The sequence below is a fragment of the Aplysia californica genome, unplaced genomic scaffold (assembly GCF_000002075.1).
Source record: "Aplysia californica isolate F4 #8 unplaced genomic scaffold, AplCal3.0 scaffold00289, whole genome shotgun sequence".
Taxonomy (NCBI): domain Eukaryota; kingdom Metazoa; phylum Mollusca; class Gastropoda; order Aplysiida; family Aplysiidae; genus Aplysia; species Aplysia californica.
Window position 1 is genome coordinate 725,155 of NW_004797559.1, and position 20,109 is coordinate 745,263.

At 40.6% G+C, this 20,109-nt stretch overlaps 1 protein-coding gene across 1 annotated transcript in view; it reads right to left on the minus strand.

Annotated features, from left to right (window-relative positions):
* The window catches only part of LOC101861293 (condensin-2 complex subunit G2), a gene marked incomplete in the record, with an annotated part of 35,191 nt that overhangs the window by 10,419 nt on the left and 4,663 nt on the right, over window positions 1–20,109 (minus strand). The window contains 10 exon segments of the mRNA XM_013084386.2: window positions 1,342–1,425; window positions 1,932–2,027; window positions 4,475–4,600; window positions 5,997–6,089; window positions 6,989–7,081; window positions 8,051–8,120; window positions 11,925–12,019; window positions 12,825–12,959; window positions 16,975–17,132; window positions 17,936–18,089. Of these exon segments, the coding sequence (XP_012939840.1) occupies window positions 1,342–1,425; window positions 1,932–2,027; window positions 4,475–4,600; window positions 5,997–6,089; window positions 6,989–7,081; window positions 8,051–8,120; window positions 11,925–12,019; window positions 12,825–12,959; window positions 16,975–17,132; window positions 17,936–18,089 (1,104 nt within the window).

Sequence of the window (20,109 nt, forward strand, 5' to 3'; positions counted from 1 at the left end):
CCCCCCCCCAAAATACTGCAAGGGGGAGTAGCCGTTTGTACAGGTAATTGATGCATCACATGTAGCAACTAATAATATGTGTGAGTATATGTGTGCATGTGTATGGGTACATATAGGTATTGTATGTGCGTATATGTGTGTGCATATGTGAGTATATGTGTGTGTGTGTGTTTGTGTATATGTGCGTGTGTGTGAGAGTGCATGTGTGTGTGCATGAGTGGGTGTATACAGTCAAACCTGTGTAAGACGGCCACCCGTTATCAAACAGAAAAGTGGCCGTATAAGACAGGCGGCCGTCTTAGGCAGAACTGATCAAGATGAAGAAAACAAACCATTCTTTTCTGAGGTCCCAACCCAAGGTAGCCGCATTGTTGTTGTTGTTTTCGCTGGGGGTTTTTTCTGCTTTTTTTTCTCTTTTGTTGCAGCTTTTGAGCATGGGTGACAATAAAACGAAAAGGGTCAGACAAGGAGGACCGAGTGCTATGGTAAAACAAACACATGGGTCGCCACCACTCGGAGAACGAGCGACGCTTCTGTCACAAGTTCATGTTGACGTCCATTGTTACTTTGTTACAGACTGTGTAAACAGTGACCACTCACCTCACTTACAATTTGTGTATGAGTTCTGGGTGGGGCTTATGGGTCAAGAGGGATCACATGCTTACCTCATCAGCAGCTGAAAATTTGGTACCTATTGGTCAACAGTGGGAGGGGCCTACATAACATGATCCTTGGAGGGACTACCTAACAATAACGACAGGTGATTGGATTATGACGGCTCGCATACAACGCCAGGGGCCAAAGCATGATTCATGACAAAACGTAATGGAGTCACTTAGGAGGCTGTCTAAGACAGGTGTTATTGCTTGGTGTGATAGGGGTTGAGTGTCAAAATATGGTGGCCATGGCCGCGTTGGACAGGTGCCCGTTTTACACAGTTAAATTATATAGTAAAAATTGCAAGGGTAAAATGTAAAGAGGCCGTTTATGCTGGTGGCCGTCAGGGCATGTTCAACTGTCTGTGGTAACATACGGTCGCTTTTAAGGACAAGTGGGCTAACCTAGATTTCGTGGGTTTCCAGAAATCTAGACCAACACCAAAAGTGGGCATTGGTCTACCTATAGAAGTTCGGTTTCGTGGGCATGTAAATTTGTTTGGTTATAGAGAAAACACTCCTTGTATTTTAAAGAAACTGAACAAGGGGCAAAAACTTTACTTTCAATTTTCTCAAAACAGCATCTTTTGGGATAGCCCCCTTGTGCTTAAAAGCGACCATAAATGTGTGTGTGCATGTGTGTGTGTGTGAGTGTGCGCGCGTGAGTGCATGTGTTTGTACCCACCTTTATAACAGCTTCCCTAACGACTGGGGAGGAGACGTCAAAAGCCAACTCTTGTACCAAGGTAGTCACCAGTCCCTGGATCACCTGCGAGTGACGCAAGAAAGACATCAATCAGCACCATCTACACACTAACACCAACCACCCATGTTCCATATACACACCGGCTTACCACCTTGACTTCATCTACACACTACACATTCCATATACTATACACACAACCACCAACTACTCACGCTCTACTTACACATTTCACACACGTGTTTTCATTACAATAAACAGCAAATGACCTGACAGACATGCAATTCAAGAAGAAGAAAAAAAATCATTTTATACTAATCTGATATCTGATTGGGGTTCTTTGACGGGGAGGGGGAACAAATCGAAGAGCTCCAATTTTATGTTAAAGATGACAACAAAGAGAACTAAATGATCATAAGCCTTTTGCTATACAGACACATACACACTCTCTCGCACACACTAAACACATTCTCTCTCTCTCACACATACACACAAATTCTCTCTCTCTCTAACACACACACACACATATTAGCCTTCTATTCCTCTCAAAGTGCAAGTGTGTCTTATCTCACCTGAGCAGGAATAAGTTCCCAGTACAAGCTGAGGACTCGACCCACGCCTTTCACAGCCACCAGTCGTACCTCCGCCACCGAGTCTGACAACAAGCTCTGAGGACAATGAGAAAAAAAAAAACACAAGTAAAAATTACATTTTTTTTAAAAATGAAGGCATTTTGACGCCATCATCGACACAATTTAGATCATTTAGGAAGCAGGCTTCTGACCAATAGAAAAACCGAGATACTCAATAAAAATATTCTCCACATTCGAGAATCAAACTCCGGTCCGGTCTCCTGCATGCGACAGCGAAGCGCCAAACTGCTTCACCAAAGATGATGGTAATATTTACTGAACGTAGACATTACACTATATGAATGAAAAGATGTGTATTAAAAACACAGTGCCCATATATTCATTAGATAGAAATGATGATGGTACAAACCCCCCCCCCCCCAATAAAAACATAATACCCCCCCCCCCCCCCCAAAAAAAAAAACCCCAAACAAACCCCAAGCAAAAAGGGGAAAACTCACAAAGTTTGGGACTTGTAAAGGCAAGGCCACAAGAAGGCACATTGCCAATCAAATGCATTTGATTCTGTGAAGACAACCTGATCTTCCCATCAAGGATGGGGCAACAATTGCCATTCTGGTACAAAAAGACAATTCAACTAAGTTCGACTGTGACCATCAAAATGAAACACGTTTGTTTTTCAAGGCCTATGGTGTATCAATTAGGCGCCTCACTGTTGCATGGTTCCACTCCCAGGTGAAGAGAATTTTATTCTTAATGAGTCTGCCTTTCTGCTGGGACGCTGTATCCCTCTCAGCCCGGGTTGGCCCTGACCGGCAAGGTCAGAAGCCCGCCTCCTAAGCTATCTAAATTATGTCAATGCGGGCGAAAAAACACCTGTTGTCAGTTGTTAAGCTTGGTATTCCAGCAACTAAAATGGACAGTTAGTTATCAAATCTGGTATTCCAACAACTGACCAGGACAGTTGAAAAGCCTGGTATTTCAACAACTTACATGGACAGACATTTGACAAGCCTGGTATTCCAACAACTTACATGGACAGTCAGTAGACAAGCCTGGTATTTCAACAACTTTCATGGACAGACAGTTGACAAGCCGGGTATTCCAACAACTTACATGGACAGTAGACAAGCCTGGTATTCCAACAACTTACATGGACAGTTGACAAGCCTGGTATTCCAACAACTTATATTGACAGTAGACAAGCCTGATATTCCAACAACTTACATGGACAGTCAGTTGACAAGCCGGGTATTCCAACAACTTACATGGACAGTTGACAAGCCTGGTATTCCAACAGCTTACATGGACAGTAGACAAGCCTGGTATTTCAACAACTTACACAACACGTGCACAACATTAAGTACCTATACTAATCCTATGCAGACCTGCCACTCTTATGAACCCTCAGAATCAGGATCTTGGGGAAAAATCGGGATTTGGTGAAAAAAATCGGGATCAACAGCAAATCACCAAGGTGACTGCCAAGATGACTTAAACATTTTCCAGGAGTGTCCATAAATAAATAGGCCTATATGCCCTCTGTGTGTCTTTGTTTGTGTGCGCGTGTGTGTGTTCGCATGCGTGCGTTATCGTTATTTTTTGTATTTTTTGTAAATCCTGAAGCATCACGTCAAGCACTCCTACTCCAGATGTATAACAACACCCCCCATCCCCCAACCTTTAAGTCCCGAAAGACACTTTAACCAGCGTGCATGAACTTAAGTTGACCTTGACCCCGTCAACGGACGGTCCCCGACACGCGGAACTCACACGGCGAAGTCATGTTATGTGATGCGAGCGCGCAATTGAAACAATTTTACTGACGGGTACGACTAACTGTGCATTCACACAAAACACCCGGATGAGCGACAGTCGTTCTACTTCTAGGATAACAATTCTAGGACTAAATGTACCAACAAATCTCTAATCCCTCATATGCGTTCACACCAAAGCAACGACAATGGCCGTCTGTTAGTCATGTCAGCGCAGCTACGTGTAGTTGTGTAAGGGTTAGAACGACTGTCGCTCGTCAAGTGTTTGGTGTGAACGCGCAGTTACCAGACCCCGGACAAGGCTTGTTTTTAAAGTAACTGCGGAACTACGAATATTATCGATTACTTGTATGTCCCAAATTGTAAGAGTCACCAGGCTATCATCGGAGAGTTCTGAGTGCGGGTAAAGATCAAACACAACTTTGGGCGAGTCAACTACTAAACCCGGCATCAAGATTTAGGAAAATAATGCTTCAAGTTCATACTGACAAAAAGTTCAACAGGTGCTTCCCGCGATAAAGGAGAAGGCAGACTATATTTTTTTTAAAATCCGGCACAACAGCAGACTGGGACAGAAAATCGGGATACACGCGATCAAAATCGGGAAAAACAGGATGCTTGAGATTTGGGGCAAAAAATCGGGATATCCCGACTAAATCGGGATGAGTGGCAGGTCTGCCTATGGCATCCTTTTGATTGGATTGGGCGATGGGAAGGAAAAGGAAAAAAAAAGAAAAGAAAGCTTACATGCATGACATCAAACTGTCGCTGGAGGGTCTGATCTGCTTGCTGCACGTTTAGTCCTGGGTTCTGCAGCGGGAACACGTCAAACATGATGCTGGCGGCGTTCACACGCACATCACAATTGGACACCTGCAATTATATGGGTGTTTTAAGCCTCTTCCACACAAGTAGATTATCTTCACAATGACATGATTTAAAACAAATTAACTGGAAAAAACACATTTTTATTTCAAATATATAGATAAGATAAGATAAGATAGTACTTTATTATCCCAGAGGGAAGATAAGATAGTACTTTATTATCCCAGAGGGAAATTTTCCTTGGCTGTACAGGACCGTAAAAACACATGCAGGTATACATAAAAAAATTTAAATCATATATATTACTCTCATTAAAATTCAATATGAAAGGAGAAGTAAAGCTGACAAAATGTACATTTACATCAAATGCATCATTCAACCACATAGTAGAGTCCAAAGGAAGACAAAAACAGAATCCAAGCAGCAGATATGTTGTGTTACAGGAGACTACTCCGGGACTTACAGATGAAAAAACAAATGAAAGGAAACCACCCTATCAAATGGGTCTAATGTGGATCTAATGGAACAAAAACTTTTTGTTCTCATAGTGTCAAATGTGCTAATTAACCTATAGTGTTTATATAAACAGCAACAACAAATGTGTTCTATAAATTGTCCTAACTGAGTGTAGAAGCATGCTAACTAGATCTAACCATGAGATAGAGCTGGATCCTGCTCGCCAAATCTGAGCGTGGCGATTCACGATTCAGTCGTCTTCAAAGAATCGTGAGTACGCGAGTGCTCGTGGAATACTAAGCCTCGGGCTCGTTGTATGCGTGAAACGGAACAGTGTCATATCAACGCCACTTCGCAAATCCCACCCTTGTCTGACCTCAATTAGCGACCCAATAAATTCACCCCCCCCCCCCCATGATTCTCTAGGGTCCATAAAATTCCTTCTGTCTATTGGTTGGAACCCGTTCAGTTTGTTTTAATAGAGAGGTTGAACTATTCCATCTTTTGTAAAATAAGGGGAGCCATACAAAGTGTTCCGTTCCGTTCTTGCGCTCGCGACTCGTGATCCAGCAGTAGGTTACAAACAAGCCGCAGGGTGGTGACAGGGGAGTGAATCGGGAATCGGAAAGCGATACTATTCCGCTGAAGTGAGTTGCGAATCGCATTCCGCAGGGAAGAGTGGCGATTCAGTTCCGATCTCGCGCTCAAGACCCAGCTCTACCACGAGAGACCTACGACCTACAGTGTATGTATACAGCAACAACAAATGTGTATTATAAATTGTCCTCACTGGGTGTTAACTACTAGCCATAAAAGATCTGTGGTGTATAAATACAGCAACAACATATCGGCAAACTGACAAGATGGACTAATCCCAAAAAGCAAAATTTTTTACAAGAGACAAAACTCTCATTCTTTTAACAGCTGACCAATGAAATGTGCTTTATAAATTGTCCTAAATGAGTTTTAAAAAAGCCTGCCTACAAACCATGAGAGACCTCCAGAGAATCGGCTCGTACAGTTGGTTCAGCATTTGTTCCACGCCACGTTGTGTCTTCTGTTTGTGAATGTAGCTCAGAACCTGGTAGTAGAGTGAGTGTACAGTGGTGGTGGTTTGTATTTGTGTGTTGTTGGGGGGAGGGGGGTGTTGAGTGGGGGGGGGGGGGGAGAGGGTGGTAAGTGGGGGGAGGAGAGGGTGGTAAGTGGGGGGAGGGAAGGTGGTAGGTGGGAGGGTTTAGGTGAGTGTGGAAGAGGGGCAAAGGGGGAAGAGAAAAAGTCGATACACCAAAACATTGGCTCGCCGAAAGCCAAGAAGAATGCTTCTGAATATTCTAGGGTCTGCTGGAGTGATAATATAGATTGTACTATGAATTGACCTTGCTGTTGAGTGGGTATATATGCACTATACAAATGCTATTTATTATCATTATTAGAAATTCAATCAACACTGGTAACAATGGCCTCCATGGGGAATTTGAAACAAGGTCATCAGCATTGTAGCCCTCAACACTTGGCATTACAGTCATTTTGGATCATAGCCATCTTTGTGACAAAGCTCTTCATCATCACCATCATTGTTGTTATCACCATCATCCTCATCACTCTCATTATCACCACCATCATCATCAATATCACCATCATTATCAATGCCGTTATCACCATCATCACCATCTTTATCACCACCATCACCATAGTCGTCATCATCATTATCACCATCATCCTTATCCTCATCATCATTACCGTCTTAATCACCATCATTGTTGTTACCACAATCATTGTTTGTTATCATCTTTACCATCATTGATGCTACAGTGAAGCAATAGCAGAAAACAGGTAACATATTTCCCGACGTAAAAATTATATGGACTTATGGACTTACGTACTCAGATCCAAAAAAACTGGTTCGACTAAATAGATATGTTTATCATGCACCGGTTGGCAGTTTCCTTTTCCTTCCAGGGCACTAAACTTAGGACTTACTCGGAACAGAATGCTGGCGGTTGACTGTTGACCACCCCTCTGAGAATGGACTGCCCGGTACATCAGGTCCTGTATGCAGCCCTGCTCAATTTTCTGATGACAAGCAACAACAACTTTAGTGTGTGGCCTTGTGGTGAAATAGGGCGCTCGTCAAAATAATGATATCCAAGAAACTGACATTTTTCCCACCCGTTGAGCAATTTTTATTGAAATTCTTTTGGGGGGGGGGGGCTCGCACTAGCTCTCAACACCTGCCATGTCCACTAAAAAACACATTTCTTCGAGGATTTTACTGAAAACTTTGATCAAAGGCACAAAAAATGTATCTCTGCAATTTCTGAGGACATTCAAGCTTTGGGACTTACCAAACATTGGCGGCCATTTTGTCATTAACTTTACCTCCAACACCAAGCAACCCCACCTCCTTCAATCACAAATATCTAGACATCAATTCAAGATAGGTGGGTATTTTTTTCATAAAAAGCAAGACAAACGAACCAGCTTTAAGACTATACCAATCACTCCAAATGTCCAAAAACTTGGGAGCGCCTGACCCTATATTAACCCTATCAGTACGTCGTGTTTTACTATCGTATCCATATGACGTGGGGAACTCTGTGCCATCACTTTCAAAGAGGAAATTTACTCGTTAATCCGATCTGTACGCTTTGCATAGCAGTCTGTCAAAATGATTTTATGAGAAATACTGAAACTTTCGAAGAGATCTCCGTGCTCGAAGTATTCTAAAATGTGAAGAATAAAATAAACCCCAGGGGTACAAAATGACCCCAAAACGTATGGGCTGGGTTAAAAAATCTTGAGAAACATTGTGACCTTGGGGCTTTTAGACTGATAGTGCACTGTTGGTGCATACTTACCTGTGTCGGTCTACAGAGTTGGGAGTCAAGTTAGAATTAAAAGTGTATGCGTGTGTTTATGAGACTGCGTGTCAGTGTATGTATGGGTAAGTGTGTGCGTGTGTGTGTATGTTTGTGTGTATGGGTATGTGTGTGTAAGTCTGTGTGTAAGTGTTCGTTTGTGCACATACATCCAAGAACTCACCAGTCTATTCTCATCAGGAGATTTCTGCCAGGCCCTGAAGTAAATCTCTCCATACTTGCTGTGCCAAGACCTGAAGGAAATGCAACAAACATAATTCTCTGATCGATATTTTAAAGGGAAAACTAAACTGTTTCTCTCACTCAGTTTAAAAAAAAAAAACCTTTCTTGCCTTACTATTACCGACATACCTGGTAGCCACAAAAAAAAAAGAATAATTTTTAGATTTGGGCCGTACCATGGACTTCACTGAAGCTGGCTAAATTTGAGCCCCTGGCTGGTTGCCTCAATAGGACGTTACATGTACATCCCGCTAATCACCTGGCTTTAATTCTGTTTATGGAGTTTTAGCCACAAGCACTGCGTGGATTCGTATTTGGAAATAAAAAATGCGCATATTGGTACCAAATTTGCTAGTGTTACGTTATTGCTAGGCTTGTAAGCGATCGATAAACACAGATCTATTCCTGCGGACAACCGTATGCTCTCGCAAAGTACAAACACCAAAATAACTTTAAATAGGCAGAAAACTTCACTTTTATAATTAGATTTGCAAGATATCCGAAATTATGAGTAAGACGGGGAACATAGGGGATAAGGGAAACAAGAAAAGAGAGACAACTGAAGGCCCTGGGTCTGAAATATTTCAAGACTGGGTTAGATCAAGACAGCGAGTCCATTAATTGATACATGAGACTGCTTTCCTGGCTTAGCTGAAAATCAGTGCTGATAGAAGGAATACATATCCCCTAGCAATGAAAGGGTTAAGATTAAGTTACAAAAGACCATGGAAAATAGAGGTGTGTTGCAACCCCCCCCCCCCATGTGTACTGCATTAAAAAAATAGGGCAATTAACCCTCTTAGCATCATAAACAGGTCAGAAACTCAGCACAGCAGAACCAAAATGGCGGCCAGCTGATGGCTTCCTAGAACTTAATTATTTCAGTGTTTTTCAGAGCTAAAGGTTGCATCAAAGAAATTGTTTTTGCCTTCAATCTAAGCAGGTAACCCAAACCCTCGCCTCGGCGCAGTTGAAAGCGTTTACGAAGCTCGAAATTTGACCAGTTTTTAATCAACCATTATTCACCTCCTTTGACATTAATCTTCACCCTGTTACAAACTATGTCAGTTCCACTATTGTTTTTAGCTAAAATCGAAGTATTGTGGATGGCACGTAGTGAGTTATTGTTAGTAAGCTATCTAAAAAGGTTACCGAGATGTTCGGGAATGTGTATTTCGCTGCCATTTTAATGCCGGCCCGGGTGACACAAATCAATGGCGCTTCATAAAATGCCTTGGTGCTCAGCAGCTATGGCTGCTGTCGTCATGAAACAAAAAGTGCAGGAATGAACTTTGAGCAAGCTTTCACATGCTACCTTCCGCTTGTTGCTAAAGTTATTTGTTGACCCAGAAATACCGGAGTTTTGGAACCTATTTCTAGAATGAAAATCTCAAAGTCTGACCAGCGATTGGTCGAAAGGAGAGTTGGACTACACAAAAGTAAAACGTATAAAGGGAATTGTGTGCAAAAATGACGATGATTGTTCCAACAGCCCTTGAGCGATGTTTGTTTTTGTAAACACATATACTTGTTCTCTCTCTGACGACAAGCAAAGGCAAAGAAGTTGATTTTGTTAAATAGATTTGTTATAGACATGTGGTTCTTCATAAAGTTATCAACCTTTGCCTAGCCTAGGATTTGAAGTTGAAGCCCAGATCGTAAACATGTGAACGGGTTGTCTCATTCAGAGCGTCGTGTAATTAACTCATCACCAGTATTGTTGTAACTCTGGATAGAAAGATAAGAAGCTTATATTTCTTGAAAATATGGTGAAAACTAAATCAATTTTTTTTAGTCAACCAAAATCAGTGTTATTTTCTGGTCACGTGACCATTTCTTTCTATTGATGATTCCGTAACAAAGACCTCTTTTTTTAAAGATCATAACAAGTTTGATGAACTCGTCTGGGAAGCGGGTGCAGCTGGCATTTGCTCATAGATGAATGAATATATTCTCTATAATATCGTGAATATCTGATAAAACGTTTGATGATTAATTCATTTAAGTGTTTTCTTTTCCCCGATGTCTATTTAGACTCAAGAAACAAACACCAGCACCAATTGAATTTTTTAAAATTTATAACCTTTAGAGACCGGTTTACTGCTGAAAATGGACTCTCCTACTCGAGAGCTTCATTCATCATAATTCGTGATTATCAAGTCGGTGCCTTTAGAATTGTTAGATCTATTCCTGAATAGAACCAATTTTTTTAGATTAATGAGCCATGGGCAATTTGAACTTTGTTACAGATCTAACTTGTTTCTCCCCCACTCTCTCCCCAATTGTCCTGGCCCTTGATTTGAAAATGGCCTCTGCCCGTGCGGTAGTTTCAGTCCAATTATATATTTTTGGAAAAAAAAAATCACCGTTTTCAGACGAAAATGGGCTCTTCCCATGCCAGAGCTTCTGCCCAATTTTTTATTTAAAAAACAAAAAAATCATTTTGAGATAAAAATGGGTCCTGCCAGTGCAGGCGCTTAATCCTGCCCAATTTTTAAAAAAATTAAATTTGATATGAGGAGTTTTTGTGTGTGTTAGTGTATTTGATCTGACATTATTGAATATTTACTATATTATTGCCTCATTTTATTATAGAAATGATAGCAGAAATGGATTCCTGGTCCAAAAACACACGAGAGTAGAGCTGTTGGGAGTCTTTCTGGTGGTACTACAGAAATTATAGATGATTTTGTTGAAGTTATGTTGGATAATTTCTCATTTGTATTATAATTTTTCTTTTATATAATCTCATATCATTGTAAAGCTTCATGTTATTACAGAAATGATACCAGAACTGGATTCCTGGTCCAAATTTACCGTGGCATGGAAAGTTTCATACAGTCACTGTTTTTTGGTAATTTTATTCTAAAAAGTTTTCAGACCATGGGTTCTGTGTTGTGATTTTCTGCTTAGAGCACAAAATTGGCAGATTTCCAATTTTTGTAGGTTCATAACTTATTAAATTGATGTGCCAGAACTCTGAAAAAAATGTTCTGTAAGTGTCATGTCTTTTCAGCAATAACATTTCATTTTATTGATGTCTGAAACCAGTCTTTTTTGCATTTTTGGACTAACCTGTGCATCAAGAAGTAACTTTTTCCAAATTTAGGTCGCCGTATTGGCTTTATTTAAACTCTGATTGTCCTCATCTTAGTATTTTGCATAGTTCATGCTGGCACCTATTGAAAGAGGTGATAATGCACACTTTATGTACCTCAATAAATTTTCTGTGAACTCACAAAATCGCACTTTTTAACAAGATTTCAAAGTTGCCAAAAATTTACGAAGTAAACAAACATTCAAATGCCTGTCATTTTAAAATTTATCGTCCGATATTAATAATTCAAACACCAAAGTTCATAGTTTGCATGCATAGTTCTTTATGATGCAACAAACAGATGTTGGATCAAAGCACTTTGAAAATTTGGTTTGCGGTACCTAATCTAAGCAACACATTTCAATAAAATTTCACATAGAAAGGCTCTGGACATCAACATCTAAATTTAGAGGGGAATGTTCTTATTTCAAAGCCTACACTAAAGGCAGATGCGTCAGGCTGGTAAGAGCCGGTATGGCTCTACAGCGGGAAAGCTGGAAAAAGCAGGTATGGCAACATGGCGGGAAGGCCTGTTTAGCCCAAAAAGAGTTATACGCAAATAAAAATGTTTTTTCACATCAGTTACAAAAAGTCGCATACAACTTGAGGGTATCCGACTGCGGTTCTTCAACAGCCTACAAACAAAAATTATCTGAGAGCTCCAGTTCTATTGGAGTACTACATGAGAACAGGTCTGCTTTAGAGTGCAGAGCCTCACTTTGGTGTAGCATGAAGTCCATTCTTGACAGCCCGGTGGAACTGTTCAGTCAGTTGTGGACTCAGGGTGAACAGATGGACCAGGAATCTCAAACCCTGGACAAAGAAGTAACACAAAATATAAGATAAGGTAATATAAGACAGGGAAAAATAATATAATATATATGACACCAGAATATAAAATAGGATTATGCAAAACAGGATAATATAACATATGAGAATATAAGATAAGATAAAATAAGAAATGATATATGATCCACAAGAAGGAAAATTTTGGGGGATATGGATATGCCAGAATATCAAACATAAAGATTCAACATCAAGACAGAAACGCACGCATGACATTCAAGTTGGATGATACACATACAACGATGCACAACTCACTCACACATGATGCATACCATTACAGTGAGTCTGTGGATCTCAATACACAAAATTAGAAGAAAAAAAAAATTGGGATATTCAATGCCTGCACGTGAGCACACACACTTGCTCACTTAAACACCCCCGTGCCCCAACCTCCTTGGCAAATCACACACACAGAGAATACAGTGTGATAAAACTACCCAAAATTGAACAATAAGAGGACAATACACACAAGCATCCACAGAACACACACACAGACACATGCACATACAGATACATGCACAAACACACACATTCATACACTTACAGAGATACACACACAGACACATATATGCACACACACAGACACAAGACAAACTTACACATAGACACACACACACCGAAACGCAAGCACAAGGGAACACACACACACACGCACAAAGGAGATCTGAGAGATCTGATTCTGGGCCTAGCAGAAATCTTTCCATAATGAACTGACTAGTGACTTCTCAAACATAAAGCACATGCACCCACACAGACACACAGACAAACTCACAGGAGCCGTGGTGACAAACTGGTGATGGTGCAGACAAGACAGAAGAAGAGACATCAGGAGGTTCGAACTCTCCGCACTCAGGTCAATGGCTGACAGCACCTTGTGTACGGCCCACACGCGAGACACATCCCTTTGCTGAAACGATATTACCAGATCAAAATCAAGGTCAGCTATTATTATGGCTGTGTTTAGTAGTAGGGGTAAAGAGATGTACAGGGTGATAAAAAAACAAAAACAACGTACAACTTTTTTTCCGAATATCTCACACAAAAATTGTTCTAGAATGTAGTAACTTGGAACTGACAAAATTCATGAATTTGTTTGACATAAAATCCACGAAAAAGAAACTTATTTTAAAGAGGAAATAGCTTACAGAAAAAAGCATGCAAAAACGCAAAGTTCAACTTTTTTTAAAAATCTTGTAAAGGAAGACGTGAAAAGATTGGTAGACTTTTTCTTTATTTTCTCTTTGACATTTAATTTTCCATTCCTGTAAAACTTCAACAATATTTAATTTCTTTTACAGAGTTTAAAAAACTAACGATTTCATTCTGGAATTCCTAAAAGCAGTGCTGTACATGCCCTCCTTTGGACTCGACACATTTTTAATGCGTCGTTCGAAATGTTAAAATACAAGGGCCTAGCTGCTAAACCACGAGTGTTTAAAGCCACATACACTGTACATATTCAGTATGAAGTGGCGTCTAGAGACGATAGGGAGAGGGGTGCCCAATAGACAGCATTTTTTGGAGACAACATATCCCGCATGGTGAAAATGGGCTTTGCTCTAAACCAAATGTCATCGAGGAAATGATCCGCTTTTTAAGACAATAGAGGAATCATGAACACATTGACATGTTCTGATCCATGTCATCTCGGCCTAGCGAAGATGGAAATGGTACAGTCGTAGGTTGAGACCTGCCATTAGAACGCAGACTGTTGAGGTGCAGGAAAGTCCTAGCTGCAGATCGTCTATGGACAGACGTCTCATGGGACTCAGCCACTGAAATCTGAACCCAGGTGACGTTTAAAGGGCTGTGCATGGTGCGTGTTCGACCTGAAGTGGTAATTTTCAAGGAAATATTTAGCTGTGATTCGCAATAGATCCAAACTGACAGAACTTCTCTACTCATGACACCAAAGGTCTTGAGGGCACATAAGCATTCTTTCCATGCCGTGCGTTTACCGAGAGGTAATGTTCAAAACAAAAAGCTCTCGCTCTTTAGGCTACAAAACTTAACCATGATCTCAGCAAGCAAACGAAATTTTGGAAAAATAATATCTGCAGACTTCTGTTGACTTGTTAGACTGCTGTAGCTAGCAATATGGCGTGATTGTTGTAACTTTGAGTGGTAGGCCTAATGGGAACTGGTTAGTATGCTACGAAAATTGGGACAAGGTTGAAAATGGGTTGTTTTTTTAATGCGCCATATAGAGCAAAAACCATTCAATGGACTTATGTAAAATGAATATCTGACAAATTCCTTTTGCTTTCCAAATATCATGTTCAAATCTGAAACGCATAACTTCAGTATAGAATAGAGAAAGATATTTAGAAGAGAAGTTGTACAGTTGGTTTTTTTTTATCACCATGGACATTAATGCAAAAATGGTATAATCATTGGTAAACAGATAGAAACAACAGAGGGGGGAAAAAAGTAGGACCTACCAGTGACACACTCCAAGCACCCACAAAGACAGAAACAACAGCGGGACAGAAAAGAAGTAGGACCTACCAGTGACACACTCCAAGCACCCACAAAGACAGAAACAACAGCGGGACAGAAAAGAAGTAGGACCTACCAGTGACACACTCCAAGCACCCACAAAGACAGAAACAACAGAGGGGGAAACAAGTAGGACCTACCAGTGACACACTCCAAGCACCCACAAAGACAGAAACAACAGAGGGGGAAACAAGTAGGACCTACCAGTGACACACTCCAAGCACCCACAAAGACAGAAACAACAGAGGGACAGAAAAGAAGTAGGACCTACCATTGATTATATCCTCAAAGCACCCACACAAACAGAAACAACAGAGGGATAGAAAAGAAGTAGGACCTACCAGTTGCGTCCTCGAACCGCCCACACAGACACAAACAATATTGAGGGAAAGTAAAGAAATAGAACCTGCCAGCAGCAGTCTCCAGCTACACATAATCTGTGGAATCCCACATGTAAAGAAACAAAAATCTCACTGTAAAAAAAAGGAAAAAAGAGAGAGATAGTGCGAGGGAGGGAGGGGGAGGGAGGGGGAGAGAGAGAGAGTGAGATAGAGGGAGGTAGGGAGGGAGAGAGAGGGAGGGAGGGAGAAAGAGGGAGGGAGGGGGGGAGTGAGAGAGAGATAGAGAGAGAGAGAGAGAAAGAGAGAAAGAGAGAGAGAGAGAGAGAGAGAGAGAGAGAGAGAGAGAGAGAGAGAGAGAGGGGGGGAGAGAGAGAGAGAGAAAACACCCCCCCACCCAAAAAAAAAAAAGCAGGGCTCCCCTTTACACACAAATGTGCGTATATTACGTATTAAACCTGCAGATTATCCCCTTTAAGTTTTGGTTGTGCGTGAGCTTTACTCTTTATAATTTCATTTCGGGGGTTTGCATACGTTTTAAAACGTAGGTGGTATGCGTCTGGCAAGCATCATTCCCCCCCTTGTTTCAATCGCGCATTCGCATCACGTGACATGACTTTGGCGTGTGAGTTCCACGTGTGTCAGGGACCGTCGTTGACGGGGTCAACTTAAGTTCACGCACACTGGTTGAAGCCTCTTCCGGGGCTTACCAGAGGGGAGGGGGGACGCGTGTAAAACATTTGGACTAGGAGACCATGACATGATACTTCAGGATAAAAAAAATGATAAAACACACAGGCACGCACGTGCGCGCGCTCACTCACACACATACACCACACATATGCACACGCGCAGAGGGAATACATGGATATAATAATGGACATCCCTGGAATTTTTTTTAAGTCAGCTTGGCAGTGACCTAGCCAGGTGATTTGTTGTTGATCGCGATTTTTTCCCCCACTGGGATCCTGACTTTTAGATTTCATAGAGTAGCAGGTCTATTTTTCTAGGAGTATTATAGTCGGAGTAGACCCCTTTTGGTTTGTCAACTTTATTTTATACTTGACAGACCCAACTGCTCAACCACCACCACTCTTCCCCCCTCCAAATGGACACAACTCTAATTCTAGTCAATATTACTGATTTATTTCTTAGTTAATTAAAATCGTTAGCATTCAATCATAGTCATGGTCACTCTATGTGTGTCTGTGTGAATGTGTGTGTGAGTTAAATGTTTGCAAGCAAAAAATCTTACTATAAAATTAGAAGATATTGACTTTTACCTTTTAAGTTTCTAAAAGAAGGATTTAAATACCCCATAACTGATTCCATGCGTGATTTTTTCAGGCTCTGGACAGAATTATTTTTCCCTATCTAGTTTTAGATAGGGGGTGCATCTATTTAATGCATAACTGTGAAGCTCTAAGTTACTCTATGTATTGTATAGCAAACTGATGGGAATCAATAGAGGAATCTGTTTATATTAATAACAATGACCTATAATCTGTTTGTAATGTATTTTCTCTCAGACAAAAACGAATGAGGAAAAAAAAATTGCACAACACCTCTTAGAAAATTTCGACTTACCGCGTTTTCTCAGCTCTACAAGTCCTTATAATCCATAGGAATCAACACAAATTTGTAGCGATACCACCCTAGCACACATTTATGCAAGAATTTCACAAATTTAGCTGAATATCTTTCTTTGAAGGGTCTTTTTATTATACCAGGGTCCGTGTCGTTTCCCTTAAATCTAGCCTACATAGCGACAACAAAACAACGATTTTTGCAAGAATTTCGAGGAGTTTCGATCGATATTGGCACTCAAAGGTTGAGGTCAGATTTGTTTACAAGTTCTACTTCCTTTCGACAACTTAAAAAGTAGGAACTATGTTAAAAAGAGCACATTTGTTTCGGATTTCGCTGAGCCGCTCACAGCGGTCGAACAGAAGCAGTGGAAAAACACAGAGCCGCTGTCAGCGGCCGAATGGACTGAATCAGTTAAAATAGTAAACCGAAGGGTGAAGGGACCTCTTAAGTTGGACTGAAAAGTGGAGCCCTGAGAAGTCTTTGACTATAACATACCGAAGACTTGGGCTGGGTGCTCCTGGTGATGAGATAGACAATGGTGTTGCCCATGACTTCCTCGCGACAGGGAAACTTGTATGTCCACCACTCCTCAAACAAACAGCTCATCTTGTTCTTCAGTTTGCTCATCTCTGAAGTCAGTGTGGGCAGAACTCCTGGGGAAGAGAGGAGAGGGGCATGGCATTGGACTTGGAGGTAATATGATAATAATAATGGTACAAATATTAATAATGTAGATCACTTTTATAGCACCTACTCCCATGTGCACACAGCTCTCATAAAAATGTCTCGGTCAGATTGACTGAATGTCAACTTGACCGTACACCAGTGACAAAACAAAGCCACAATCTTTTCCTCCAGTCATAATCACAAGCTGTGCATAAATCCATTCTAAAAGCAGTAAAGGAGATATTCACACTAAAACTTTTTCTTTTTTTTCTTTCATTATTCAGTTGTGTAGTCTCTCCTATATCCTTTCTGCTTCTTTAATCATTTCTGAGAGACTCCCCAAATTTTACATAACTCAGACACATGCCATAACAAACCAACCTTTCCCAACCGCACTTCTCCTTATCACAGCTCCATTGCCCCAAACTTTCAAAACCAAAAAATACTCTACCCAAGTGGTGGGTCAAAATAGTGGGGATTGGTCATTTAACCCCCCTCCCCCAAAGCCTTCACACACTATTCTGCATCCAATAAATTCAAGTAATTCAATTCAAAGTAGACCAGTAGAAAAAGATATCTCCAAATGAGTAACTATGCGAGTCACTGTCATTATCATTTGCAAATCTGGTATTGAAAATAAATCATTTTTCTGAAGTATCACAAAAATGTCCTTGAGCTGCAATGCTAGAAAACAGAACGCATATTTTCCTCTGAACTTCGATACTCGGCATTTTTCACGTTCTGAATGGCAGTAACGCAGATTGATAAACAAACAAACAAGTAAACAAACCATGCAGGATAATAACAGCCTCCTGTAAACTGTGCGGTACAGCCACATCCTCTGCAGTTTCCTCCTCTTTCTTCCGCATCTGTTGTAAGTTTTCCACAGTAGCGCCAGCTAATGTAGTGATGCAGCCCAACACATTCGCCGCCTGTTTCAGATCCTGCATACATAATAATAAGTTAATGTGTCACCAACAATCCTTTCAAATACATATTATCATATGTGTCCGTGACGGTCAATATCAATCACATGAAGGAGATTGCAAAACGGAGTACATTATCTTAAAAAACTATGACCTTTTCCGTACAATTTAAAAAAAGAAGGAAGTAAATTTAAATATGACAATATTTGACAAAAATACAAAACTTAAAATTGTGCCAGGTAAGGAAACACGAAAAGGAGAAAATGGACTCCGAAGTTGAGCAACATGTTTCCATAACAACGGAGGTCGTAGAATTGAGATAGAGACGTGAAATTTAGCAGTTATCTTGGCCATGCCACAGCAAGGTAACACACAGAAGTCAGAAAACTATTCATTAACAGAGAAAAAGTTTATGGACAAAACAACATTTTCACGAGAATGGACTTCATGTTAAATGCAACAAAATGTAAGCATTATACGAGCACCAGATACTAAATTTTCAAAGTAGCTGTATGCCAAATTCATCTGTTTCACATGAAAGGCCTATGTCTCCTGAAGATTTTGGTACCACACTTTTACAGCTCAGTCAGTTTTTAAGAGAATGGCAGCTGTTTCAATTTAACATAATTTTCAAATATTGCTGAAGTCGGTAACTCTGGCTGCAACCCCATGTTTGACAGATAATAAAAGAGTACCAAAAAAAAAGTGCACCAAACATCTCTACATTTTATTTTAAGAGTACAATCCCTATAACAAAGAAATGAAGCCTAGTTTTTTTTCCTTCAAGACTGTGAGATCATTACAAATCTGTATTTTATTGCCTCTCAAACACGATGAACCTTTTTTATTTCAATAAAAACACCAAGCGTTGTCCCGGCCGGCGCCGCACGAACACTCGCGGCGGGCCAGTCAACTCAATACTGTGGTATACTGAGTGCTCCCGATAGTTTCAAGGAAGGATTCATGCAAATAATTCCAAGCCGATAACTTTATTCTAATAGAAAAAGAACTGTTCTTTCTATTGGTACCTTTTTTTAGCCGACGGTATTTTACACATTTCGTGTTAAAATGATCTTTGAAAACTTAGAAGCTTTTTTAAAAGGCTTTCAATCCAATCGCCAATGGTTAAAAATATACCATGGGAAACCACACTCAAAGCTGTATAGTTTTCGTCAATGAAAAGACGGTATTTAATAATTAATCTTTCTGCAAAGTATTCGAATGCACGGGTGTCAATTTTGAACCGGCCAACCTCGTATTCCCACCGCGAGGGCTTCCCTTTCCACGGCGATTCTCTAACTCCAAGTATTAGGATATACAAACAACTAACACCATTGCAGCGAAGAAAATCTGAACTTTTCGAAGTGTACAATTTATAGCAAATGAGTAAAGAAATAGCAATCTGAATTACCCCCATTTCACCGAAACCATGCGCACGAAAGGTCGCAAGTCGGCTTACCTGACTTGTTTACACTACCTAAGTATACGTTTGGAATAGCACCATAAACACATGAGAGCACATACACACACACCCACACACACAAAACATACCAACACACACACATACACACGCACATTCAGTCATTCACACAGACCACCTCGGTGGCCTCTTGGTAAGGAGTCGGCTTTGAGAGAGATCTAGAGGAAGGTTAATTAATCTTTTAAATGCACAAAAACACAATAAAAATGAAATTTTTAAGTCAATCCAAGGGTAAAACTGAAAGATCAACAGACAATAACAGCTAGCAAGGCACACCCACCCAATCAGTTGTTCGCGTAAACAAGCTTGAAGTGAGCTAAGAGTGACCAATCTTACCCCGTTTAACTAATCAGAGCCCTCAGTCCTGCATAGTGAAGTGACATTACATTTTTCAGACCATTCAAGCTCGAAAAGGGGTTAAAATCTAAAAATAGTTGCGAATGAAGAACATTGAAGCAAAGGCGGATATGACGTAATGGTTCTGAAAATAATCTCACAGCTACACACCAGCAAGGTCCAAATTCCTTTATCTCGTCACCCAAGCTCACAACAAACGAC